The sequence below is a fragment of the Chiroxiphia lanceolata genome, chromosome 1 (genome assembly GCF_009829145.1).
Source record: "Chiroxiphia lanceolata isolate bChiLan1 chromosome 1, bChiLan1.pri, whole genome shotgun sequence".
Classification (NCBI taxonomy): domain Eukaryota; kingdom Metazoa; phylum Chordata; class Aves; order Passeriformes; family Pipridae; genus Chiroxiphia; species Chiroxiphia lanceolata.
Window position 1 is genome coordinate 47,165,674 of NC_045637.1, and position 27,701 is coordinate 47,193,374.

The following is a 27,701-nucleotide window of genomic DNA, read 5'->3' on the forward strand; positions in this document are numbered from 1 at the left end:
TTACATAGATGGTAGCTTCATTCAAATGGTTTATATGTTGTATCCATCGACTACTGTGGGTCTGAAGCAGTGTACCCTTCCAGGCAAAGCTGAAAGCCTTGCGTGTTGGATAGATGGCTCAGAGCTACTGGACTTACCAAGGAGATTGGTCACCCTCTGTATCTGTAGCATGGCACAATGACCTGAGCCAGGTGAGTTCCCCTGGAACTGTGGAGCATCCATAGTTGGTATAGAAGAGTTCAGATGAACTTCAGATGGGCCTTTGCAAGCCTAGTTTGACTTCACCCAGAGCAAAAACCTTTGGAAACAGAATCTTGCTCAATGGGACTGGCACACTCATGCGAGGGACTTCTGCCATAGTCTGAGCAGTTCAGACAGGAAATGTGTACAAAACAGTTGTCTGATAAGAAAAGTTGTGTCAAAACTGAAGCTTTCTGCTGGAACTCGTGAAGGGGAAAGGTTTTTCAGTTAAACTGAGTGTACAAATGACCTAGAAGTAATGAAAGTCTTTTGATTTGAGCAATTACATAGGAAAGCCTGAACACCTGGAAGCTGTATGAGAGGTCCTCCCCTCCAAACTAAAAATGGTTTTCCTTTTGTCCTATTGGGGATTTGAAACCTCAAAAATACCTTTACCTAGACTTGTACCTGTAACTGTCACATTGTCCCTATGCTGGAAGAAGTATTTTGCATGCAGGAAAGGAAGTCCACGGAGATCATGGATGAAACTGTTTTACTAATTTTAAGTTTGAATTGCTGAGTGTCTATCTTTTTCAGAATATTCAGCATTTTTTGAGCATTCTGCTTCAGTTGCATGCAATGAGCTCTTACCTCTTTCACAAATGAGATCTCAAATTATTATAGTCAGGTGCCCACAGCATAAAAAAGAGGGTCTTCGTGCCCACTTTGTTTGGTTTAAGTGACTAGTCCAGTATTCTAACATAGGAACTTTGTGGCAGAGCCAGGGATATAATCAAAGGATGTATCTTCAGCTCCAGGCAAATCTGCAAACAAACTGTCAGACTACAGATGCCTATTCAATGAGTCGCATCCATCCTGGGCACGGAATGAGGCAAAGGCCCTGTAGAAAAAGGAGAATGTGATTAGATCATTAAGTGCTAAAGAAAATGTGGCAGTAGAAGAAGCAGCATACCCATGCTGGCTTTAATCTAATTAGTGGGGAAATGGTTTTATTGTAGATGGGCTGTATGGAAGACTCCAGTGTTGGGTGACTTGTATTAATGTCAAACCTTTAATTTCCTGAGCAAACTTACCGTGTTCTCTTTAGTGCCCACAAACTCTCAGCAGCATAAGAGAGTCAGAATTTATCTTCAGATCAAAGCTTAATCATGTTCCTGCTGCCTTATCACGTTCTCTTTATTTTCAGCACATGTGTGGGATCACACAAGGCAGGCATGGCCTGAAATACCAAGGCACTATGTGTAATATGATAGCTGGTTTTTGGCAGAAAAGTCAGGAATTATATACAATATTCTGTAAGATCTTTGCTTTTTACCACTGTGTAATCTTAAAGAATATAATCTGTCTCAAAATCCCTACAATATATCTGTGTATCCCTGCATTTTTGAGAAATCCTGATACTATGTCCATAAGGCATAAGGAGTTAATCCATGTTAATTGCTAACTGACTCCAGAACAATAACATGTTAATGCAAGTTCTTTGTAGATATTGGACCTCATTACTATGTTCCTGTTGGAGCAGTGACCTCACTGTTTTGGCTTGTATTGAATCAACACTGTCTAACATGTAGAAATGGAGATACCAGAGATTTTTATACATGAGTATTGAATTCTGTGTGCTTTAGTAAAGGTTTTTTATGACACACAATTTTTTAAGACAAAAGTTGGCAGCATGTTGGTCTAATTCCTAAGATGGAGGGCAGTTTCTGTGATCTGACCAAGATCAAAGTGGTGATGCCCACTTGTAGCTGCACAGCAGTTGGGTGGTGGGGTTTGCATCAGAGAGGTGGCTCGTGTAGGTCATCTTCACAGCAATGCAACTGTGCTAACAATGATGAGACTCTATCAGTACAATTACTGATCAAAATAAAATGAAAACTTTTCCATTAATCAGTCACATTAGTAAAACTGTCAAGGGTAGACAAGCCCTGATACAGTAAAGGAAGCCTAGTAACCAAGGACAGGAAGGGACATGGGAGGTCTTTTAGAGTTCTGTTGTTGTCATTTTGTACTAGTTGATTAGCAGATTGCTGTAACTTCTTGTAGTAAATATTTTCTTTGTGACAGTTATGTTTGATAAAGTGCTGGAGAGAACAAGGAAAAGTAAAGAGCACTGGGCAGTGCATATCAAGTCATACTGATACAAGTTGAAAGAGGAGGCAGAGGAGAAGTTCTGAAAATATATTGTAGGAAGAAAAGGCAATGGAAGTGTAAGGCAGCAAATAGCAAATCAGGGAGTTACTTGTCAGCTGAGATAGCTGAGAAGTGCCAAATATGTGTCTCTGGACTGCTCTGAATTCCCAGTGGAGCCCCCAATCAGAGTTTGAAATGTTTTCCATCAATGCACCTTCCATTTCATGGTCTGTCCCCAGAGCCAGTTATCTACCCCCTGTCATGCAACAGCCCTTCAGGAGCCCTGGTAGATGGCAAGGGGAAGGAGCATCTAAGGCCGTGGTTTCTGTGGCTCAGAAGACTGATTTCCCTTCATTTAAGGATTTATATTTTTCACAGTTCTAAGGATGACTGCTCAAATGTTCTTAATCGTGTGTGTGCTTGCCTGATGGGAAACGTGCAAGAGCATTTGGGGACTGTGGCTTTGGTACATGGCAAATGGCAATTAACAGAACAAACTCTGCCTCTAGCAAATTAACCTTGCCCAGAATTCTAGAGGGTTTGGGGTTTTTTGTTTGTTTGGGCTTTTTTGTTGGTTTTATTTTGAAGTGACTTTATTTGCTAAAATGGAGGAAATTAAGGTTATAATTTCAAAACATTTGCAAGGATGGACTCCTTCTTCCCTGACACATGCAGTTATTTTTCAGTCCTCCTTTCCCACTTCTGTTTGCCTAGGCATTGGCCTGCATCCTTTCATGTATATTGCCTCTGATGTCTGACTCATTATGGCAACAGAAATGTTGATGCCAGACCCAGAAGCAGTACTTAAAAACCTGCTATTCGTTCCCCTTCAAGCTCAAAGCTAACCCAGTTTGTGGCAAATGAACGAAATGCAATCATTTGGCACCTTGTCCGTGCATCAGTTTGGAAACATAGGACCTTTCTCCACTGCTTTTCTGTGTCTTTTTCTGTTTGACCAGGCTGTCATAAAGACCACTAACTCTAGGGTGCGGAGGTTAATGCTTGGAAAGGAAATGACTAGTTTATTTCATTCTTTCTTGGGTTGCCAAGCCTCTTCCCTCACCTTCCAGTATATTTCCCAGTGCCTCATATCCAGGAATGAAGAGATTCCTGGATTTCAAAGGGAAAAATAATCAGCCTTTATGTTTGTGATGGAGGATAAATGGATAGAGAAGTAGTACAGGGGAAGGCAGAACAGGACTTGAAAATTATTGCAATCTGAAAACTCAAAACCAGAAGTTAAATGAATACACTGTTTAAAAAATAATTCAGGCTTTTTCTCCTTCTTCTTGCTTTATTTTGGAACATCATGTGGTCATGAATACCTGAGATCTGCAAGGAGTGGGCACTGTTCTACCCAAACACTAGCAAGAACGCGTGGCTGAAATCACAGAGATTCACACCACACGTGGCTGGTGAAATCAGTACTGGCAGGACAGCAGCGCTTGGTACTACCTTGAGTAGAGCGTCACAGTTGTTTGCCACCATGTGCCCAAGGTGAGGAGCTGGAACCTCCTGAAGAGGCAGGCAGGGTTATACAAAAATGGAGGAACTTTGAGAAAGAGGGGGAGGATCATCCTGTCTTTCCCACAGATATTACCACTGCTTGTTCAGCTGTTTGTGTGGCCCCATAGGAACAATGGAGCAGCTAGGGATTCTCCCAGAGAAGTGTGGGAAGTCATCCATCCTGAGATATAATCACAGCTCAGAGAGGAAGGGGTTTTTCTTTTGTGCTTTGAAGCTGACAGACATGCTGGTTTTTTCCTGCTGGTTTCCAAGGGATTGCAAATGAGAAGAGATAAAGCAGAAGGAGGAGATTGTAGAAGAGATGTTCAGGGTAGCTTCGCTTATCAACTTAGTGTATTTTCTGCACTACTTTTCAGTGTCTTTCATCTTTCCAATCCCCACTAACAGAAATCTAGGAAACAGTTAAGTCAGCTGGGCATGTAACTCTGCTGATTTGCAAAGGAAGGGCAGGTGGTGAAGGAGAGGGTATGAAGGACAGCATGGCGTGGTTTGGAGAGAGTGGATGGATGAGGAGAGAAGCATTGTCCAAGCTGGGACTGATGTGCAGCATTTCCATTACCTGGGTGTGATGCAGAAGGGAAAGGGGAAAAACTAGGGAGTTTCTCATAGAAGAATAACAGCAGAAAGAAAAGTACCAGGCCCAGGACATTTATCAGCCAGTTTTACCAGTTCAAGTCTGCACTGTCAAGAGTGACATCAAAGATAAATTTCTCCACAGTTTCTTTTGATTGGAGTGAAGAAAGAAAAACTAGTATATTTTGTACCTCTTTTGGGTGTGCTGGTTTAAAGGTAAACCAGCAGAGGAAATGAACTCAACTCAAAAGAGAGATTATAAGTCAGAATAACAATTTAATAAAATAATACAATAAGTACGATTATACAGACAAACAATTGGTTTTAACCCACAAAACCCAAATATATAACCCAGCACCCTGGGGCATGAACAGAGTTCTTTGGGCCCCCTGAGTCCAAAGGAAAAGGAGAGGGGAAAACCTGTTGGTGAGAGTGCTGTTGCAGTCTGGTCAAGAGTGGTGATTGCAGTCCAGTCGAGAGTGGTGGTTGCAGTCTGGTTGAAAAGTGGTGGTCTGCAGTCCAGTTGAGAGCGGTGGTCTGCAGTCTTCCTCTGGATCCCACAAGTGGTTAAAAAGGTCCCAAGACACCAAGATTATATATCCTCCAGTTCAGGCAGCAATGCTCAATACCTCCTTCAGGGCGGGGGGTTCCTTAATGGGCGTGAGGACAAGAGCAACTCCTATCTCGCAGGCCTCTTAACACCTAGTTTATAGTCTGAGGAGTCAGGCTCTATGTGCAGATAGTGTAAATGGTTCATTGATAACAGTTTCTGGGCAATGGCATGGAAGGCTATAGACTACACAGTTCTGGGTTACACCCATCCAGTGATGAACTGGTCTCAGCTGTCCTAACTAGGACAGGGGGTTATGAAAATGCGAGAACCTGTCTCAAAACCCAACTTTTTGTTCACTTTTGTTCACCTCTGGAATGAAGTGACCCCATCTGGTGAAGGGAACTGCAAGGTATGTGTTGCTTGGCACCACTGCCTAGAGTCCTTTTCAGTGTCCCAGGAGAAATCCTCTCTTGTCTCTGCAGGCACAGCAAATTTACTTAGCTTTGCCCATGACTTCAGGAGTTTGACTTGAGAGAAGGTTGCTGGAGGTTTTGAACAGAGCTGACCTGAGGCTCTAGCAACACAGAGGCTGCTGAGGGCAGCAGATTGCCTTGAACAAATCAGCTCTGGCCCCAGTTCTATGTCACCTGTGCCAGAGCTCTAGAAATGAGCCTTGCTCCTGCTGCTGCCTTAACCAAGGGAGAGTCATTGCTGGGAGGGAAAAAAAGTCAGATCCCACGTCTTGTCAGCTGTGGGATGAAGGAAATCTGGTTTTACAGCATCCTTTTTGTGTCTCTGTCACCTCCCTTTTCTGTGTCAAATGTGCTCTTGCCCTGAACCATCTCCACCACTGCCCTTCACTAGGACAGCAGAGTTCAAATTTAGCTGTGCTACTGAGAATATATTATACCTTTTTTGGGTATAGAGCTATATACCTATATGTGCCAAAGGATTGTTGATGCATCAGGGCTATAGGAATGCTCCCACAGTGACTCTTTCTATCCACTGCATCTGCTGATGGGAGAAAACTGCAGGCAGCCAGCCCACATCTTCCAATGCTCCTCTCAGCAAAGTTTAGGATGAATTGCACACAGTTTCACAACAGGATGGCTTTAGGGCTCTAAGGGTTTGGCTAATTGCCAACAAACTTAGAGGGCACACAGGGATTGTTGGAGGAAAATATTCTTTCGTAGTCCAACTCCAGTTCTTCAACTTTTCATATAATTCACTATTGTTCCATCTTATCTGGCTTAGTTAACCCAGCCCATCCTGGTATCAAATCTTTTCTGATACAGCTGTGGCAGAGGTTCAAAAGAAGCAAGACAGGATGTTAATGGAGGAAAGAGCCATCTGTTTGGTCTGGATTTCTGTTTTCTTTTATTTTTCTTTTTTTTGGGTGGGTGGAGGTCTTTAATCAAGAGGAATGTCAATGGTGAAATTTTATTTCTATCTGTTATGACTTTGCAAGTTATCATGTGTCATACTGGTTGTCACGAGTCCAAGATGAGTTCCCCTCAGTATTGCTGGTTTTGCTAATGTAGTGGGAGATTTTCTAGAGTTCCTGCTCTCTCCTAGAAAATCTTCATGACCCTGAGCTCTGTATTAACAAGGGAACATTAAGGTCTCACATATATCATTGGGGCATAGCAGCAGTCTTGGCATTCTTGCTGTTTATTGAAAATGTCCTTTAAAAATATGATAGTAAGTTGAATGATGGTTGACTACAGAGAGCAAGGGGGCTTCCTATTTCTTCCATGAGGAAACTAAGCCAAATATGTGATGCAGATTATTCTACCGGAATGTTTTTAGCTCTTGTGCCCAGATTACTAATATTTTCCCCCAAGGTGTATACATTTTGCAGTGAGCACAGAGTGGCATGGATCACCAGAAGCTCTCAGATGACTGCAAACAGATGAGGCTGAATTCTCGTTTTCCCAGTCTATTTGCTAAGCCTTACTCTGTTGGCAGATTCAGAAGAGTCAACCCAGGCAATGTCAGCCCAGAACAGAAGGATGTTCTTCATGCTTGGTTGCAAAAAGAACAGGTGCAATCAGTGGTCTTAGATTCAGGGGTTTCTCTTTTCTTGCTTTTGGAGTTGTTCTTAAAGTACTTTGCAGGATTAGGTAAAAGGTGCTTTGTAATAATAGGAAATTTCCACATGACAAATGTTTCCTCTTCATTATCCAGCCAAACGTCTTCAAACTGGTTATGCCAATACAATTACTGCCCATTTCTGCCTACTGTTTTTGTGACATTTTACACACACTTTTAGCACTGTGTAAAACTCTTATGTCATCCAAGCCAGAAGTTTTATTAACTTCTTTTATTTGTTTACTTATTTACATTAGTATGTTTTCAGCTTAAGTGATTTTTTGCTTTCTTTTTTTTTTTTATTCTGGTTGAAAACTTATCTGAAGTTGTAGAACATTCACAACATTTTCTGTTTGTTTCATGTCCTTTGTGCAACACAGAACAAATTGAAAGGAATGATTCTCTCTCTGAGGTTAAAATGAAGGGTAGGCCTTTCATATAGGCAAGCAATTTCTTGCCTATTACCTATTAAAATAATCACTTATGCATAGGACTTTGAGAAACTACTACTCTAGGACCAATATTTACAACCTTTCATTAAAAAAATGTATTGTTACTGATGTACTATGTGGAGGAGACTTGCCTAATACAAACACCATAGTGCTTATGTTCAAATTGTGATGAAAAATGTTGCTTTACTTTTTGGAAATGTTCAGAAGGTGAAAGCTCTTCTTATTTCTTTATTTCAAAATTCTTCTATTGACTAGCAGATAAAAAGTAAAAACACTATAAGCTTTCAGGTATTACAAAATATCCAAAAATACCAAAAAGTATTGAGTTTAGGTATATTTGTTGTTTTAACAACAGTCACACAGCTCTAGATAAAGAGGTCCTTCTAGATAAAGATGGTCCTTCAGAGAGCGTGCACAAAACCAGAATTCAGCATCCTGTCCCTCTGAGCAGGACAGAGAAGTGGAGTAGTGGCATTTGTCCATGGAATTAGGAAGAACCTTCATGCAAATTCAGAGTTTGTGGCCAGAAAACATGAAGAAATTGAGACCTGACAGAGTTGCCCCAAATGGAGGTAGCTTGTAGCTTCTGTGTGTTGCTGGTACTACTGCCAAGGGCTGGAACTCTCAGCCTGACTTTCTAAAATAGTACCAGGCTTCTTGGACCTCACATAGCTTAAGAGCCAGGCAGATGGGTACCCCTGCAAGGGTCAAACTTGTTCTCTTGAGCAGACAAAAAGCCTCTGGGCTTGTATCCTCCATACAACAATATTACAGCAACCCCAGTAAGTGAGAATGACTATAAAAGTCCCAGGTGGACAGGCTAGCCCATGAGCATCCCACCATGTGTTTCTGTCATGATATAGCACCAGAATAATTTTTCCGTATGATTTTGGATATGTACAGGAAGCACACCAGGTAGGTTTCTGTGGATGCTAATTAGTGCTGCTGACCTCAGTAGGACATCGGGATTTTTCTAGTTTATTCAGCAGAGTGTGGGGTTTTCTCTAGTCGGCCCTAATTAGCCGACTAGTGGCCAAACTGAAATTTAGAAGCCAAAATCCTGTCCCTCCCTGTTTGGGATCTAACATTTGAAGCAATGGGTTAATAAAAAGAATCTATAACTTCCTTTCAGAAAGACTGCCTGCCCCCAAAAAACACTACAAATTGTTCCAGATACTTTGATCCCTTTAGCTTCACAAACAGAGCTCCTGTAATTCTGCCTCTCCACTTACATATGACTGAGATTCCTAAGTACTTAAACACCACTACTTTCTGATGGAATAAAACTAGTTCTTAGGGAATATTACTAAACATTTTAGTGTAAGCCAAACCCAGTATATCTTGCTGCACAAAAGAAAAGCTTTAAAATTTGAGAACTCCGGTGAAAATAGAAGAACTAAGCTGATTAAATGCCCTGTCTAGAGTTGTGCAGAACAATCCAAGTGTAACTGCTGAAAATGCAGTGACATTGTGGGAGATTTTGGTAAAGTATCCAGAAGGTCACAGTCACATCTAGCTAGTTTTAGAGAAAAAAAAATGTGGTACAGAAAATGTAAAGCACAGAAAGAATGTATTTCCCTTCACTCTTCTACAATGTGCAAGAAACGCCAAAGGTCAGCCGTTCAGAAGAACACTGTGTTCACTAACTCTTATTTAATTATCTACATAAGCAACCATGTTTGCAAATGCCTAAGCACCAAGCAACTCCCATGGAAACCATATCAGGTGCAAGCCTGTTTAAAAGTACAGCTGGCTTAAAATACCTGTACAACAATTTTTGAATGCAGAGACCTTCTAATAATCGGAACAAAGCTTTTAGTTCTGAGAACTCAGATCTGGATATGAATTTCTTGAAATAGTTCTTGGTGATTCTTTGACTCTTCTAAACATATTGCCAAAGAGGTAGCAAAAATGGTTTGGGTAGGATTTGGATGGTGATTTTTTGATAAAGAAATTAGATGAGGTAAAGAAGTCAGTAGAGACTTGTTCCAGAAAACCAATTCAAGTTACCAGCTCAGTTCTCAGAGGTGAGTTTATCTGGGAAATCCCAGGAGTTCCAACCACCTGTCTTCAGAATAAAATCGTAATCATATCTTAAAAATCACAAGGATTTCGTCTTCCTAAAATTACAAAACTGTGGTTCTCCACCTGATTTCCAAGTTTTTACAGAGCAGTAATTCAGCATTTCAAAGTTGTCTTCCAAAGACTAATTTTCAACCCCTCTGTTCCAGCACATGGAGGAGGAAACTCCAAACCCGTAAAATATCACGAGGCGGTGAGATTTGGCAACCCTGTTATCAAGAGGCTACTATCAAGGCCAAATCCATAGAAATGATCTTGAAAGAAAGGCCCTGTTATCTCTCACCAGCTCTTCAAACTATCCAACCCCCAAGAAACTCGCAATTGGAATAGGATGCTGGGCTGTTTGGAAAGAGATTAAATTGTTCACAGCTGCCTGGGAATTAACAAGCTTCCTCCTCTTTACGGTGGAATGCAGCATATTTCTGAGCCAGGTGGAGGATACCATGTGAGGTTCTTGTAGGACCTGGAGTTGGCACAAAGAACAACATTTTCAAGTCTGCACATATATCTGAGTTACCAGGGCTCAATAATAATTTTCTGGCAGATTAGTCCTGCCCTACAGCAGGTTTCTGTGATCACTAAAGCCAGAATGAAAGCAATGGGTCTGGATTTCACACTTTATATCCTTCCACACTGAAGCTTTGATTTTAAAAACTGCCTTTTTTTTTTTTTTTGCTTTGACACTAATCAGCAAGAATGAGTCTGACAATTCACGGGTAAACAGCAGAGTAAACTGTAGGGACAGGTCCACAACAGGCCAAGTGACACAATCCTGACTTGGAGGAAATTATTCAGAATAATTTGATAAACCTTTGCCAAGATTGCTAATGGAGAGATCATGCACTGCAAATTGCAAATGTGACCTTGTGTCGTCCAAGGCAAAAGAAGAACTTATAATTTGTTTCTTGCTTATTTTAACAATGCTTATTGCTCCTAAAAGCAGGGTCTTTACTAACAAATAACAACCTGCTTGTATTTAAATAATTCAGTCCATGAACGTGCAAAGTGTTGGCTCCAGGATTTTTAAAATTATTTATTTGATGACACTTTTAGTTCTGGGAAAAGAAACTGAATCTTAGCCTTTATCTTCAAATAAGAAAACTTCTATTCAAGTCCAGCTCAACTTTTCATGGATAGAAAAAGGCAAAGCTATTCAAAGCACAGTACAACTCAGGGATGGATGAAAAAGCTTTATACTTAAGCCTTCTCAACAGTTGCAGAAGTGGTTTGTTGGGGGTTTTTTTTATGCCAAACTATAACAAAATACTGATGGTTACCATCTGTGAGAAGGTATTTTTAATGTTGTATTATCTGATGTTGAAAAAACAAGAGAAGTACATCCAATGCATCTAGCCTTTTTCACTAAACTTTGTAAGTTTTCTTTATATTTTCTCCGAATCATTTCAGTTTTTCTACTTTTCCAGGCTTTACCTTCTATAACTTAATATACAGCAAAATACAGGTGCAAAGAGACCTGAAAGGTCCTCCATGGCTTCTGGCTTTAAACCTTAAATGAAAGCCCTGACAATATCCTGGAGCTTTTTCCCCGTTTTCACCTGAAATCGGATACAGTGGCAACATTACTTCATGCAAATGCTTTTGCATAAAGCAAAATATTTTTTAATATTCTGCTGTATGTTTTACAACTTTTTTCTTGGTATGTATCAAATCATGCTGATAAAGGATGGGGGGGGGGGCCTGGCAGTAAACATTATGTACTTTTTTATCACTGTACTCTTCTTTCATAAGACCTATGAATTTATTCCCTTCTACTCAAGCACTGCTTTACAAGTTAGTGTAACAATTCAACAGCAGTGGAAAGGTGGGTCTGGGTGACAGCCTGAGTGGGGCTCTGATGCTGTTTACCAGTACGGTTATACCCTCTGTGGGCTTCCTTTGAACTCACACAATTTTAAAGTTGCTTTAACTGGGTTTATGTCAACCCGGCTGAGATAACTCAATTGAGAAAAGAAAATCCAAGAAGACAGACCATTGGTGCTGGGGTTTTTGCTACATAAATACCTGAAAGGGAATTTCCAAATTCATGATGACACAGACATAATACTGGTGGAAAAGGGGAATAATCAGTTTATTTCAGTCACTAAGTCAAAACAAAAGTATATTGACAGTGAATTCATGGTATAAAGAGGCTTTAAAGCCACTAGTCAAGGGCCAGAGGAAGATTCCCTTTTCCAGGCTGGGCTGAAGGCCAGCTATTGCCCTATGTCTTGAGGACCCTGAGCTCTGAGAAAAGCCTGGTATGAATAAGTTTTGTGGGGTGTAAAGCCCTACCTCTGGCCCCGCATAGGAATGAGTACAAAGCACACCTCATGGCAACACAGAAACCTCAGATCATGCAATGGAGATGGTAAAAGGAACCAAAATAAAATCCATACAGTACAGAAGAAAGTTGGAAAGTGTACTTCTTCAGAGTCTCATGACATTACATTTTTGTTCGGATTCAGTTTTTTCCTTCCTTTTTTCTTAAATGAATGTTTAAGAAGTTTTCTCAGCCAGATCTTGTTGTCACATAACCACTCATCCCTCCCTGCATTTCTAGACCTCATCCAACCCAGTGTGACTTCCAGCCTGAACTTTTAGCTCAAAATAAATTTTTATTGGAAGATTAAGATCAGGAAATAAGATTTCAAGAACTCTGTGTCCAATACAGCATTAAGTTCTGCTCTATTACATAGTACTAAAAACACTGTGTGAAGTGAAAACTTAGACCTACAGCACCTATAAACAAGGCTTTGTGGTTTCACAGGGATCTCTCTCTTTGGAGCTCCCTTTCTTGAGTTTCTGGCTTGGTCTTTCTAAATTCCCCTCACCTCCACGTGGAATTTATGGACTCAGTTGAGAAGAAATAAAAACTGACCAATTATCAGCCTGGACGGAAAGAGCTTTTTCTGTCCATGGAGAATAAACATTATGCCACTAACACAATGGGTTGCTTGGTATCAGCAGTTCATAGAAATGATCGGACAACTGCTAGAGCAACTATAACCAGCTACCACTGTGCAACACAGACCAGACAATTTGTTTCAATTGCCCTCATCACCACAGAAGCAATGATAAGTATAAACCGAAATACAGCTAAATAAAAAAATTAATATATCTCCTGGCAACTTACCTCCAGCACACTTTGAAAGACTCTTAAAACCTTTATGCAGCACAATGCAATTTATTACCTGCCTCTCTCCAAGCTGTCTGACAATGTAGCTCTTCTACATTTTTGGAAGCAAAAAATGCTCCAGTTGCTTGACACTGAAAATAACGGTGATTCACGAAGTCTTGCCTTTTAATTTGCCAAGCACTCAACATGTGCTTTCTCACAAAGATGATGACTCAGGTTTTCTCTGGTTTATTTTGAAAACGGAGCAATCGGGAAACAAAGCGTGGCCTCAGCAGCAAAATATTGCTTTTGTAAAACGGAAAAAAAAAAAAAAAAGCAGCAGTCGAGTGAGTAACGGCAAATACCTGCGGGAAAAAAAAAAATGGGAGCGTACTTGGGAAATACACTTTCGATTGGCACCACAGAGCTTTGCAAGGGGGCTGGCTTGATGCTGCCTTCACATTTCACAATGTTTTGGTAGTAGCTGGTGCTTTGATATCCGCAACTACTACTAACATTTCATAATATGACAATCTAAGAGGTGAAATAGCTTTTGTATTTTAAAATTCATTAAGAACAGCTGCAACTTAGCGCTGATGGATACATCCTCACTTTACTAAATCAATGTCTCCTTTGTTGAGTTATACGAAGCCGTTTGCCATGCCGAGAGAGGCTAAAAAAAAAAAGAAAAAAAAAAAGATAAAATAAAGGAGATTTAAAATCTGTTGTAGCACATTATATGTCAGCATTAGCTGTCCCTAATATGAAGAAGTAATGAAACAACTAGAAATATCACATGCACAAGTGAAAGAGTAAAATAAAAATAGAATTAGCATTTGAAGTGACAGTTCTGAAATGCTAGAAAAGCTTATCTCAAAACTGCATGTTTCTGGGTGGGAGAAGGATTTCTAGGACATGCTTTTTCCCTAAGTGAATTTTCCAAGAGTCCCAAGTGTTATTTGCCTTCTAGTTCTGTAGTGTCAATATGGATTTCTCATACTAATTTCCACATAGCCTGCCTCTACAGTGAAAACATCTTGTGTTTAGAAAACATCTTAAGACATTTTAAGAACATATTTATTACATTTAAACTAAAAGTAAAAGTGTATGTGGAGAAAAAGTTATTTTCTTAAAAAGATGCCAGGTGGTCAGCCTTAGGGTTAACCCACAAACTTGTTTTAAACAATGTTTTTTAAAAAATCTTGTTTAGTTGCCTATACTGAATCCTGAGAAGCAACATGCCCAGTGGATTTTCTTTTTTGTTTTTTGGGGAATATTTCAGTTTAGTTCGTAGTGAAGCCTCATGATGAAACACCTACCAAGACACACCAAACCATGAAGGTTTAGGTAGCTGTAAGTGAAATAACCACTTAGAGAGGCTACAGGAGTACTAAACTGTGTTAGTCTAAAGGAGACTTAGGCTGTGGAAAGCTTTAGCACAATAGCCAGATTGTCAAAGAACACAATTCTAGCAAGCTCTCTACTTGCCAGGAGCAAGGCCAGGGGGAAGAATACCTTAAAAAAGAAGTAAGGAAAGACCTGAAACTATTTGCTAATGTGGTAACGAGAACTACCTTCATTATAAACCAACTAATTCCTGGAGAAGGTTTTTTGGTTTTGTTTTTTAACCTGGGATGCTAATTCTGTGGCATATGAACTGATCTTCAAGTATGCACAAGGAAGGATAATCCTTAGTGAGGCCAGTCCATTATTAGTGTTTTGTGGGTGTTACATCTTCTTTACTGACAGCAGTAATAAAACATTCTCCAAATGCGGACAGGACCTATATGAGAATCAGCCTCAAACCTTGAGTCCTAGGGGAGAATGCAGAATGCTGCCTATGCCTGCACAGAGCTCTCATCAGAATAAACCTCTGATTAGTGATGTGGAGGGTGGAGTGGATGTAAATTTAATGTTATATGCCAACTCACATTAGACAACCTTGTGCAACTCTGGCAGTTATGGAATGCAATTTGATTACCTTATCTAACTTGAGAGCTTGAACAATAGGATTTAAACTTCTGGAATACAACTGACTAGGCTAAATGTTATTTTTAGGAATGTAGACAGATAGATAAGTTAACATGTGTGTGATTAACTTACATATATACATATAGGTCATACAGGTGTATATATACCTTCTGTGTGTATCTTCCCAATTATAGGCAACTGCAGCACTCTAAACACCTCACTTGCTACTCTCTGAATTCCCCTTGGCTGCTGAGGTGCTTCCAGTTGATGTGCGTAATATGGATGCTCCGTATACATTTTTCCCCTCCAACCTAACTGTGAGTTCTTTATGTCCTTTATACTTACTATTAGTATACTGGGCAGCATATTCTTCTCCAAGTCTGTCAACATAGTTCACCTCCTGTAATCAGAAAATGGTGATTAAATGAACATCCAAGTACAGAAGCTGTCAACCTGGTGTTCATCTTTTTTTAAAGTTAAAAAATATTCAACTACTGTTTGCACTCATATGGCTCTGAAAAGGTCTTAAAAAGGGGGGCTTCATCTCTTCTACAATCTTTAGACAGAATCAAGATCAAAGGTAAATGTCAGTCATGTAACTTTTAGCATTTATGGCAGCAATAAAGGAAAAAGAAATATCTCTAGAAAAGGTGTATGCTGCAAGCCCTGCAGTTCTCTGTCTTCTAGCATGGGTTGTAATAGCCCCTAAAAGGACCCTGTCTGGGGCATTTAGATCTTAACTGCAAGGTCTTGTTTCTTTTAGCTGTCTGTTTCAGCATCTGGTCCATCCCATGGGAAGGTCTCTCAGATTCTCTTTCAGAATTGGGTGGCAGATAGAGTGTGGCAGGGGGAAAAAACCACCTTATTTATATCCTTTTTACATGCATAGGAAAACAAAATTTCCAGAATTTTACATATCTGCCATGGACCTAAGAGAGAATATAACCTGCTCCCAAACTACAGAGTGAGCACAACTTCTGTAGTGTGTGCAACAACTTTGACCTCCACGTAATTACTCCAGGCTTACATCAGTGTAACTGTGCCGGGTTTCTCTTCAATTATTTCCCGGGAGTGGCAGACTCTCTTCCCGCATTGCTTATTTATTTCAAATTGGCCTAAGTTGCTCAACAGTTTGGCCATCCCTTCTTTGGGATCCCACGTTTCTCCGAACGGAGAGAGCTGAGGCTGACCCGGACGCCCCGTCCGTGGCCGTCGGTCTCGGCCACGGGGCTCGGCGCTGCCCAGCACCAGCAGACACCGACCCCCCCCAAAGGTAACTACCACGGCTGGGGCCCGGCGCTGAACAATTGCCTACGGATGAGTAAGCAGCAAATGTGGTAACTCAGGCCAGCAGCTCTACAATTAGGGCTATAATTTCAGGTGTAGCCAGCAGTCGTAATGAATATTTATTTAAACGTACCAAATAAAAAAAATCGCCCGGCTAAGCGGCACGGGGAGCTTTGCGGGGTAGTTTGGTTTGGGTAGCGAGGGTGCTACCGGCAGGAGCCGCTTCGTCCCCTCCTGTCGCGTCCCGAGTGGGACAGGCTCCCTCTCCCCGCGGTGCGCGGCCGTAGGCTTATGCCCTCATTCCTGCCCGAGCCCGGCCCGGCCAAGGACCCTTCCCGGGAAGGAAGGGTAAGGCAGTGTGCAGCCAGCCGAGTTTCCCGGGCGAGAGCCGGGCGGCGGTACGGAGCGCCCCGCCGGCGCGCACGGGGCGGGGGGCGCGGAGCCGGCGGCGCAGGGCTGAGCCAGAGTTCCGCGCCCCCGCCGGGCTGCTTTGGGGCTCCCCTCTGCCAAAGCCCCCGCAAAGTGGCCTCATTGGGTCAGGCAGCTCCGCACCCCGGCGCGGTTGCGGGAACCCCCTCGGGTTTTGCCCCGTCGCTGAGAAGAGCAGCTGAGCAGAGCCCAGGAGCGTCGGGAGGCAGCGGCGGCACGGGGGGGCCGAGGGCCCTCCGGCTGCCCTTAGGTCGGCAGCCCCAGCGAGTGAGAGGGCGGCCTGGAGCGCCCGTCAGCCCCCGAGTCCTTATTTCTCCCTCTCCGCAGCCAACCTCGCCGGCGCTCCCGCAAGCCAAGCGAGCGCCGCGGCTACCAACTGGCTCTTCCCGGGCGGACTCCAAGCCGCACGGATGCAAAGCCCCGAGCGTCCGCCTCCTCCCGAGCCCCTCGACCGAAATCCAGGCGCCCGACTAAAGGTGCGAGGTTGGCGGCAGGCGATGCCGCGGCGGTACGACAGGCGGGGAACGGGGCCGGGTCCTCCGCCCGCTCCCCGGCAGCATCCTATCGAGGTCTGAGCCGTGCTGCGGACAAGCACAGTCTGAGTCTTTTGGGTGTTTGGTATTTTTGTTTGTTTTGTTTCGTTTCTCCGGTTTTTTTTTTTTTTTTGGTTTTTTTTTTTTTTTTTTTTTTTTGGTCTATGTTTGTTTTTAAGTTACTGTGGAATGAGGAGGTGCGAGGCGTCGCAGCTGCTCGGTGGCGGTCCATCCCCGATGAAAGAGCCGCTCCACACACGGAGTGGTTTCTATTTCGGGAATGGGGAGGTGGGACGGGTGCCGGGGGTGGCGGAGTGACCTCCGGCCAGGGGCGCACCTGCCCGGAGGTTCCCCCTGCCCGGAGGTTCCCCCGCCGCGCCCGGCGCCCGTGAGCGCTGCTCGACGGGACGGACCCGAGGTGAGCGGCGGGCGCGGTAAGTACCGCTCCCTTCCCCGCGGTACCCCCGTAGCGCGTCTCAGCCTCCTCCCCATCCATGCCAACCCCTCCCGCCCCTTCCCCGCCGCCGCCACTGGGAGCGCGGCCCCTTTAAGAGCCCGGCTTTGCCTCCCGGTAGCTGAAGGTCATTAAAACACAAAAGCGCTCCAGCGCTGCGGTCCAATATAGCGCATGCGCCCTGCCCGAGGACTGGCAGGGAGACGGCAATATGGCGAGAATGCCTGGCAGCGGCGGCGGCGGCGGCGAGTGGAGCGGCGGCGGCGGAGGGGGCGGCGGGCGCGGCGGAGGCGGCGGGAACAATGCGGGGGACCGGCCGTCCGGCCGCGGCGTCGTCCCCCGCCCGCACCGCTACTGCAGCGCCGGCGAGGAGGAGGAGGGCGAGGAGGAGGATGAGATCCAGGAGGTGCAGATAACGGGGGACGAGGAGGAGGAGGACGGAGCCGATGGGGGGCTGCTGCTGGACGAGGAGGAGGAGGAAGAGGAGATGGGTCTGGAGTGGGACGGCGAGGAGGAGACGGAGCCGCTGCCGCCCGCCCCGGGCCGTACGCCGGGCGGCGGCAGCAGCGGCGTCGGGGCTGCCCCGGGGGGCGCCGCGGCGGCTGCCCCGGGGGGCGGCGGCGGCGGTGGCCCCGGGGGGGCGGCGGAGGACGCGGAGCTGGAGGCGGCTCTACTGCTGCAGCGGCCGGAGCGGGCGCGGCTGAGCGAGAACACGCGGCTGGCCACCCGCTACGCCGTGCGCATCTTCCGCGAGTACCTGAGCGAGAAGGCGCAGAGCCCCGACTTCGAGACGATGGACAAGGGGGCGCTCTGCCGGGTCCTGCGCTCCTTCTATGCCGAGGCGCGCTCCAAGAGCGGGCAGCTCTACTCCAAGTCCTCCCTCATCAGCATCCGCAGCTCCCTCAACCGCTACCTCAACGAGCCGCCCTACTGCCGCACCCTCGACCTCACCAAGGACCCCGAGCTCCGCGCCGCCAACCTCACCCTGGCTGCTGTCATCCGCAAGCTGGAGGAGCAGGGCGCCGGGCCGGTGGTGCAGAAGCAGGCCATCACCCGCGCCGACCTCCGCAAGCTCTACACGTGCAGCGTCTTCAGCACCCAGAGCCCCTTCGGGCTTCTCAACAAGGTCTGGTTTGAGACCTGCATGTACTTCTGCACCCGGGGCCGGGAGAACCAGCGGGAGCTGGAGGAGGACTCCTTTGGGCTGGCTGTGGACGAGGACGGACGCAAGTTCGTCTACTTCAAGGCGCTGGGGCCCTACCACAAGTCACGCTCATCCTCATGGAGCAAGAAGCGGGCAGAGAGCAGCGATGAGGAGAACTTGCCCCGCATGTATGAGACTGGCACAGAGTTCTGCCCCTATGCCAGCTTTGTCAAGTACCTCTCCAAACGCAACCCCCTCTGCAAGGCCTTCTTCCAGCGCCCGCGGGACCACTGCAGTGAGGGTGACATAACCTGGTACGAGAACAAGGCCATCGGGAAGAACCTCCTGGGTACCCGCATGCAGATGCTCTCCAAGGCGGCCAAGCTTTCCAAGACCTACACCAACCACTGCATTGGTGCCGTCTCCATTGCCACTCTCAACAGTATTGCTGGCATTGGCACCAAGCTGGGAGGACTGCAGCCACCCCACCACCACCCCTCTCCCCACCACCACCACCTCCTCCACCCCGCTGGCGGGGGCTGCTACACCCCTTCTGCCCTCAATGGTGGACCACGGCCCCGGCCGCCCACTGCCAACCCTTATGTGCTGCCCAAAGATGGTGATGCTGCGCCAGTGAAAGCAGAAGCGGCCGCGGTGGCCCCGGCCAAGCGGGCGCTCTACGAGGCGGTGTTCCCAGCGGGGGCTGCGGCCGGCGGTGACGCATGCGGGCCCTCTGCCTCCCCCAAAAGACTCTGCCGCCGCCCCGCTGAGCCCCTGGACGCCACTGCGCCCGCCGTGGTGGTGGTCTCAGTGAAACATGACCCCTTGCCTCACCTCCTCCCCGAAGCAAATGGGCACAGAAGCACCACCTCACCCACAGTAGTTTCACCTGCTATTGTTTCCCCCACACAGGTAATCGGAAAAAGAAAAAAGAAAGAAAAAAAAAAGTGGCAACCCTTCACCCTGTCCCACGTAGTCTGCACTTTCTTCCCCAAGGCTGGGCATCGATGCACACTGCCAGCCTGGGGTGGCTCCTGGAGCCACACTCACTCGTCAGGCACCCAAAGAGCCCAGATGCGAGTTATCCACCTTGTTTGCCCCTCAGTTCCCTCACTCCCCGCCACTGGTCTGGTGGCCACTCACTGCGTGCCTGGGAGTCGGGCTTGAGTGGTGCCTGGGTGCTGTCATGCTCTCCCTCGGCGGCAGTACCGACGGCTCAGCCCTGCGGGGCTCCCCATTTCCCTCCTTTTTCTTTCTTTCCCCCCCTTTTTTATTTCTCTTTTTGCGGGAGATGTGAGTTATGAAAGTCGGGCCAGAATAGTAGATAGGGGCATCAGGTATCATTAGTGTGTGTGGTGTTCTTGATGTGCTAATGAACTATTTGAATAACCTCAAATGCAGGAAACAGCCGGGAGAATACTCAATTACACACTAGTAATGAGGGTGTAATTTTAAACTTCAGAAGTTAACAAGAGGGTTAATATGGCAATTGCATTCATCTTGTATTTGTTTATTTAAAATAGCTCTGTTTCCTGGCAGTGATCCTCTTCCCTTTTTTCTTCTTTTTTTTTTTTTTTTTAAAGGCAAATTGGCTTTAGTTGTATTAGTTACCATAGTGGCAAAATATACAGTAAGAGCACAATTAAACAGGTGTAGGTGCAGCTTGACTGTGGAACGCACCCATATTCAGTAGGTGTGTTTCACTGAGGTAAAACGGTGTTGTCAAAAACGCTGTTGAGCTGTGCCTTAATGCGTGCCTTGCGGCCCCCCCTCTGCTGTGTGCCGGCACGTGCCTGCCCCCCCATTTCCCCCAAAAGTACTTTCCTCTTGGGTGTTTGAGCGCTGGAGCTAAATTACTTCAATTAAAGATTCACTGCACCTCTGCAATTGGCTTGAAGTTTGGAGGTCGTTCTAACTAAATCTATAACGCGTATGCAGTTACGTTGTGCCCCATAAAATACCGTGTTTCAGGCAAGAACTTTACTGCTGGCTGCCTTACATGATTACAAAACCCCTCTGACATTCTTGTGTCAAGTAATAACAGGGATCGCAGCCGTCAGCCGGAGAGCGCGGCGCTGGGCAAGCACAGGTATATGACATGCCTGAGCTGTTTCCCAAGTGGAAATACCAGTTCTGGACAGACTGACCCTTTCAAAGAGTTTGCCAGCTAATCAACCAGCCTGAAGGCTAATCGGCGTGGGGGGAGGGAGGGGAGAGCAGGGCTTCCAGCGAATGCCTGCATATGCGTCTGTGTTCTTTAAGATACCTGTGACCTCTCCTTTCTGGGAGGGAGGCTTTTTTTGGACCACTTCAGTGGAGTACTGTAGCTTGATCTCCTGCTGTGTGTATCTGGTGTCTGTGGATGGCTTAGAGGCTTGATAATGTGAAGATAATGTTTTTGTTCTAGCTCATTATTTCAGGTAAAAGCTAATGCTCTTTGCTGTATTTAACCCTAGACTCCTCTTTCCCTTGCTTTTAATGACCTTGAAAGTAATTTTGGAACTTAAGGCATAGTTTAGCTCTTTAGGAGCAGCAGCGCATGTGCATATGGGAAGGGGAAGAGGGAACTGGACAGAGCAGTTCTGATGCAGTCCATGGTTACGGAGCATGCATGTCTTTAACCTGTTAAATGAGATGTCTTGGTGCTTTCAACCATCAGACTAGAGAACTCGGTCTCCACTCTGGTCCACAAATCTTTTCACACTTGCATAAAACTTAGGTGAGGAGAAATCCAGCTGCTGTACTGTGTGTTGCAAAGGTGTGCTTCCTTCGTGAAGCGTTTGGAGCTGTAATTCTCATTAGCGGCAGGCTATGGGGAGAAAGGGAGAAATAACTAAAATAGACTACACAGGCATCTGCTGTTTTCTTAAGTGTATCAGGAAAGAAAATGAGCAATCGGCAAGGATACTACACAGTGTGGGGTTTTTTCAGTAATTACATAGAAATGTTCACCTCCCTTCACAATTTCATGAGCTAAACAAGATGCCCAGTCATTCTGGTAGCTGAATCTTGCCTTTGCCACAAAACTCATTAATTTAAATCTTAAGGAGAAAGAAAAGCGTTTCTTTTTCTTTTTTTTTTTCCTTTTTAATCACTAATTCTTCTTGTGTCAATTTTAACTTATGCACTTCTGGGATGTGACAAAATGAAAAAATACTGGCTGTGGAATGGATTTCCTTGGGAGAATGTTAATGCTAAACTTTTTCTCTCTAGCTACTTTTTATAATAGTTACACTAATCGAGGTCCAGGGCATTTCCTGGGGGAATTAATGACTGGTTGGGGTTAATGGCCCAAGGCATCGCCTCAAGCCATCGACTCTCCAAACTGGTCATTAATCCCCAGGAAATTCCCTGGCCTTCATCGTTATTGCTTAATTATAAACACAGAGTTTCCAGGCCTTTTTACTGAATACATCTCATCAAGTGCTATGACACTAAATTCCGCTGTTAACAAATATTAGTGATTCCTTAAAAAGATGAAGGTCATAAGCTTGTGGTTTATTGGTTGTCTTTCTAATTAGTCTTACAGGGAACAGATTCTGCTGCACTCATGGACTTGTGCAATACTCCAGTGAAAAAGTGGTGGTGTGATATGTGGGTTTCTTAGCATCTTTATACTGCATGCTTATTTTTTCCGTTTTTTTAATAGCATTGATAGCAGTAAGCAAGGTATGGAAAAGGTTACACAAAAGCACTAAATGGGATGTCCTCAATTTGCACTAGCTATCTGAGCAAGACTGTTAATTTTATGTTTTTCTCTTGTAGTTGCTCCCATCTTTTGTTTTAGCCCCAAAATGTCTTTTCAACACTGCGTTTGTAGAAGCCTCTTCCAGAGCTCGAGAAAAGTACATTAAATGTTCATCTTAATGCAACTACTGCTTTAGGTTGCAGCTTTGAGAGCAGCATTTATAGTGTATTTTAAGCATGCAGCACTGTGCCATCGTGGCACAACTTTCTTTTCAGTCTTTATTTGCTCTAAGTGTAACAATTTTCCTGCCACTGACAGCAGTACTTCAGTTCAAGTTGATGACAGAGGGATGTAATTTGGCTGTTGTTCATCTCTCATGTTGCTGAAAGATGAACAATAGCTAAAGCTTTAACTTTTGATGCTACAATATGGTGGTAGCTTTGGGGGGTTTATAGATCTGGTACATGCTGAACTTACTTACAGTCGTAATACCCAAAAATAGGTCAAGGAAAATAGTTTGGCCTCTGCCATGAGGGAGGAGAGTTGCCTGTCACTTTCAAATGCTTTGATTATGTTTGTTCTCTAAATTGTTTGGTTTTCTCTGGGCTGCCTGTGAAGAGTTTGTCAGTTATTAAGATATGTACCAAACACTCGGTCATTAAAACCTGAGCCATGTGGGTTTGTCTTGGCTGCTTTGGCAAATCCTTAAATGCTTTTTTTCCTCCTGCTTTAAATTCAGAGCTGCCCTTTTTGCTTTCCTTTGATCTGGCACACGTCTTTTTGTTGCCTTACACTCTCTTTGAAGGGCTTACTTTGACCCGAACCAGAACCCTAGTTCTGACTTCTTTGCAAAAGAAGGCAGAACAGTAGCACCTGATGAATATGAGTAGGCAGCTGGCACAACTGGGAACAAATCAAAAGTAGCTGGTAAGTCTAGCTCTTTTTAGTCTTGATTTTTGGATGTGGATAAGAATCTTTCTGCTTGATCTTAGCTGGGAACAACCTGCATTTCTGTTAAATGGCCACAAAAAAGACTTACGTTCTGTACAAATATCTCTAACCAGAATCATCACTAGGTGCTTTCCCAGTATACTGGGCAGGAGAACTCATCATACATCTTCAGGGAAGGATGCTTAGGATGGTGGTGTTAGGATGCTAGGCTTTATTTCTACAAGGGTAATACATGGAGCAATATCCCTATCTTAAGGGCTTAAAGTACAGTAGCTATTAAGACTTATGACTGCTAAATACCTTGTAAGTTCTTGTAGCAGTACTGCTGTTGATCAGGTTTCAGATGTTAGTGCTGGCTGCCCTACTGCCTACTTAGTGCCCTTCTCTTTGATTAATGGATTATCCCAGGTTGCAAGAAAATCCAGGATTTTCTTGATGTCTTTTTTTAAGAGAAGCACTGAGCTTAAAATCCTAAAAACATGGGGGTTAAGGGACCTTTAACCTACATTTTAAGAAACTGTAACTACTGTGGGGGTACTGTTTGTTACTTTGGTACTTGTGGGTTTTAAGTAAGGCGATTTGCATCTGCTACTAAGTTACAGATGTGGAAAGTGATTAACTGTAGAAGGGACCTTTTATAGCCGATAGTCATCAAAATTGTTCTGAAATCCTTGGGAGGCAGGGGGGTGGGATAGCAGTGGTGTCAAGTATGGTCCCCAAAGATAGCTTTCTTGTCAATCTCCACAGTGAAACATATGAATTATGAATCATGGCTATTGCTCTATTTGGTGGAAGTCAGTGCTGTTTGTGACTGAGCGCTTCTAAAGATTGTTGAAGAGAGAGAGGGTTTTTCTTTTTAAGAATATATTCTTTTTAAGGATATCTCAGGCTGTGTTCCTCATAACAAACGTGAGACTTGGAAAGCATGTGAATGTCTCCAAAGATGGGTACAAGAAAAGCAGAATAGAGATAAGTTTAATGATATCATATACAGCTTTGGAGGCAGTACCTACACTGAAAGGAGTGAAGGGAACTGGTTTTTCTTTCCTAGACTGAAGTTGGTCCATTTTGAATCAGCTGTTAGAGAGGGAGTTGATTTAAGGTGACTTGGTAGAGTATTTCAGAGAAGATCCAAGAATGGTGTTTTGATACACACACTTAGAATTGTGGCTGTGGAGTTTAAAAGTCCACTACTGTCTTTGTAGGTCCTCTTGGTTGCATTGATATGATATGTTGGAGGTAATAAATTGTGTAACTATTTCAGATGGTGATTTCTTCTACTATCACTTTAATTTTCAAAATATTTTTACTTTTTAGAAATTAGACTGCTTTTATTTAGTTGCATCATGTGAACTAGTTGGAGAACTTGATGGTCCTGCCTTCAGGGGAGGTAAAAATGGAAGAGATGATCAGCTTTGTGTAGCTCAAATAAAGATGACCTTTTTAGTACAATTAAGAGCAAAACCAGCATCATTGAAGTGCTGCTATATTTTGACACTCTTTTACATTCTACAGAATGCGAAATGACTATATTACTACCCTGTGCACATGAAAGATAAAATGCTCAAGCTTAAAGGCAGTAGAAAGGTTGTTTAGTTGTTTTTTTTTTTTTAATAAGTCTTCTGTGATTATTCTGTAAGAGATCTCCCATTGCCCGCTGCTCTGCTTCTAGAGAGCAAGAGATCAGAAACTGTTCAGTCTAATTGGTGAGTCTGTATGACACAGAGCTGCCTTATTTCATGTATGGTGTAGAAATAAATGAGTGCTTAAACCCTTTCAAACACACCAGTACTGCAAAAGCCATAGGCTGTAATTAAATTGAATGTGGGGTTGTATTGTCTTGTGCCTTTGGCTATAAACTTGATAACAGACCATGGTACCCCCACTATTGTGTTCAAAGCTGGAACCTAATTAGAGATGTTGTAGATTTTTTCAGTCACTTTCGAAGTCCTTCTGTTCATCTTTTCCCCTGTGTCCTTTCTTTTTTATTATTTTGCTTTTCTGTTTCTGAAGCAATAAATGCACCCTTCTTTTCAGAAGGAAATTGTTAAGGGCATGTAGCCAAATATGTATGTGCAAGATAATTTTTTATCATATTTTGGATTCAAAGGACAAGTGTTGGTAACTGCATTTTATCTGATGTAGAGGAGATTTATTAGTGTTGTGATAGTAAAAATATATAATCATGTTTCCAGGGAGTGCTTTCTAAGTCTCTTGTAGGCTTTTGAAGGGGGTAATAAGGAAGGGATTGGAATTTCTCATAATACCTTGATCTAAAAGTTACATTGGAAGACACACGATTGAATTCTGTTCTGGTTGTTTTTTATGGATTATCAACAAGGAAAAGTGGCTCTTCTGGGCTTTTAGACATTCATATGCTTTTGCACTGAGCCAGTTTTAGTTAGTTGATCTGGAAACCTTCAGACTTGCTAAGGACTTAATCCCCAATAAGTGCCTTTGTCTCGTAAATGCAATTTCTAGTATTGGAAGTATTCAAAGTTGTAGTGCGCAGAGGCAATATATGCATTTCTAATAGATTCTTAGTTAATTGATACGTGACCAGTTGTATGCATCTATATACTTCTGTAGCTAGGACAGATCATTTTAATAGAATGGAATTAGAGTAAAATTTTAAACCCCTATTCACTTCACCGATGTATGAAGACATTTTCTTTTTTCACTGTATGTTTAGGACACATCTGCTCTGTATAGCACACTCCTGAACTGGTACCTTCTTGGTACTTCTGATTTGCTTCGAGTCCTAGCCTGAGTGTTCTGAGGTGATTTGCAGTGTTTCTGGTACTTAAAATGGGTCATGTAGTTTGGATAATGAGTTATTGTGTAGCTTTTGGCAAGAGGTAATCAGTTCTCTTCGAACAGTGGTACCGGCTGTATGAAACCAATCCTTCCCCAAGGGGTAGGAGATGGGGTTTGAGTGTAGCTTTTTTGGTAGTGGGGGTAGCTCACAGTGGGAGGGAGGTTGGTTGGTAGGTGCTGTTCAGGTATCACAGGCTAGAGCACTTTTCTGTGCAAAGGGAAGAGGGCAGAAATCTCTTTATGGGAGGCGAGGTGTGAAGCTGAATTTTGGCTTTCTTTCTGTTTTCATATCCCAGAAGTCTTATGGAAGTGCTGGGGTAATTTCTGAGCTGAACTTAATTCTAGCACAGCACTTCATTTCCCATTCTCCTCCTTAAAGTGCCCAGGGACCAGATCTGATGATGCTATCATTGTTTTAGTTTGTTTTTTGATATGGAGAGTGGGGGGAGGAAGAGGATGGGTAGCTGAAACTCTTATGTGTGGTAGCTCTAATGGAGCCACAGCTCTCAGGCTTCTTTGCAAGTTGGCACCTGTGTATGCTGTTACTACTTCTGTGTCAGTCTGTCAGAAATGTAATGCATAAGTGAATAACTTCTCTAAAACACCACTTTATTTTAAGCTCCTTTTTTTTTTTTTTTTGTGATGTGTGTCCATTTATGTATATTTAAAATTAAACATTTCTGGAAAAATTTCAAGACCGATTTCTCAACAGCCTTCAGCTGAATCCTGAGCTTTTACTCACCACAGCGATATATATATAGCTGCTTCTTTTGCCATGTTGTTTTTTCTCTGTATGTTTCTAGCAGGCTTCAAGTGTGGCAGAGGGAGATTGGCCTGCAGTAAGGGCAGCATACTGTGTCTGATGCTTTGACTTTGAGTTATTAAGGCCCAGTATAATCACACGGAGCTCTTACACTGATCCAGGGTGACCAGATGGGAAGCTTGTCCTCGCCTTGCTGGTGTGAGCTCTTGTTTCATGGATGAGGTGTCTGTAGTGCACCTGAAGGAAGAGCACCGAAACTCTTGGGCTCAATAGGAAAGCATCAGTGGTTAATTACAGAGCATCCTCTGGCTTATGGCTCCCCTGGAGAAGCAGCAGTGGAAGCATGTGGTGAGCACAGGTGTGTGGGTTTAGCACAAAAGAGAAGGGGAAATCAGCTCACATTGCCCTCCTCACCTTATTTCTACTTGGAGTGGGTTGAGACTATTTTCTTCTTGTTCCTGAAATGTGGGAAAGACGAGAAGCAAGGAAAGTGAAGTGGACTTAAATAGCTTCCTTCCTTCCTTCCTCCCTTCTTACAAGGGCTGGCTGTTACCTGTGACATGCTTGATAAATTCCTTCCCTTGTATTGAAATCGCCTGGTTCCGAAGTATGTGAGTCATCTGAAGTGCTGTCATCTGAAGTGCTGTAATTAACCCACCTAGTTTTGATGCCAAATTAGGAGGACCTAACTGAGAGCTGGGTCGACAAGTTGGAAAGTGTAAATGGGAGCACAGATGTCCTAACAGAATCCTGTGTCTGTAGTACGAATGGTGTGTGAAATTCAAATAAAGAGGAAACATGCTTAAATTGGTTGCCTTTTTGAGCGTTTCCCAGTGTTTCTAATAATTTTATAACTGGCAGCATTGGCTAGTCATAAAGGATGCTTGTGACTCCTCATCTCAGCTCTTCCTCCTCATCTCAGCTATGACAGCAGTAC

General features: G+C 44.0%; 1 protein-coding gene across 5 annotated transcripts in view; it reads left to right on the top strand.

Annotated features, from left to right (window-relative positions):
* The window catches only part of KCTD1 (potassium channel tetramerization domain containing 1), a 101,823-nt gene that overhangs the window by 16,031 nt on the left and 58,091 nt on the right, over nt 1-27,701 (top strand). Inside the window, exon 1 of one of the 5 annotated variants that reach the window (XM_032704769.1) lies at nt 16,739-16,890. The exons of 3 other annotated variants lie outside the window; for them this stretch is intronic. In XM_032704769.1, the coding sequence (XP_032560660.1) occupies nt 16,825-16,890 (66 nt within the window). In that variant the 5' untranslated portion in view covers nt 16,739-16,824. Of the gene's footprint in view, nt 1-16,738; nt 16,891-16,927; nt 16,984-27,701 lie in introns of those variants that run through there. One more of the 5 variants, XM_032704784.1, reaches the window with a different exon arrangement.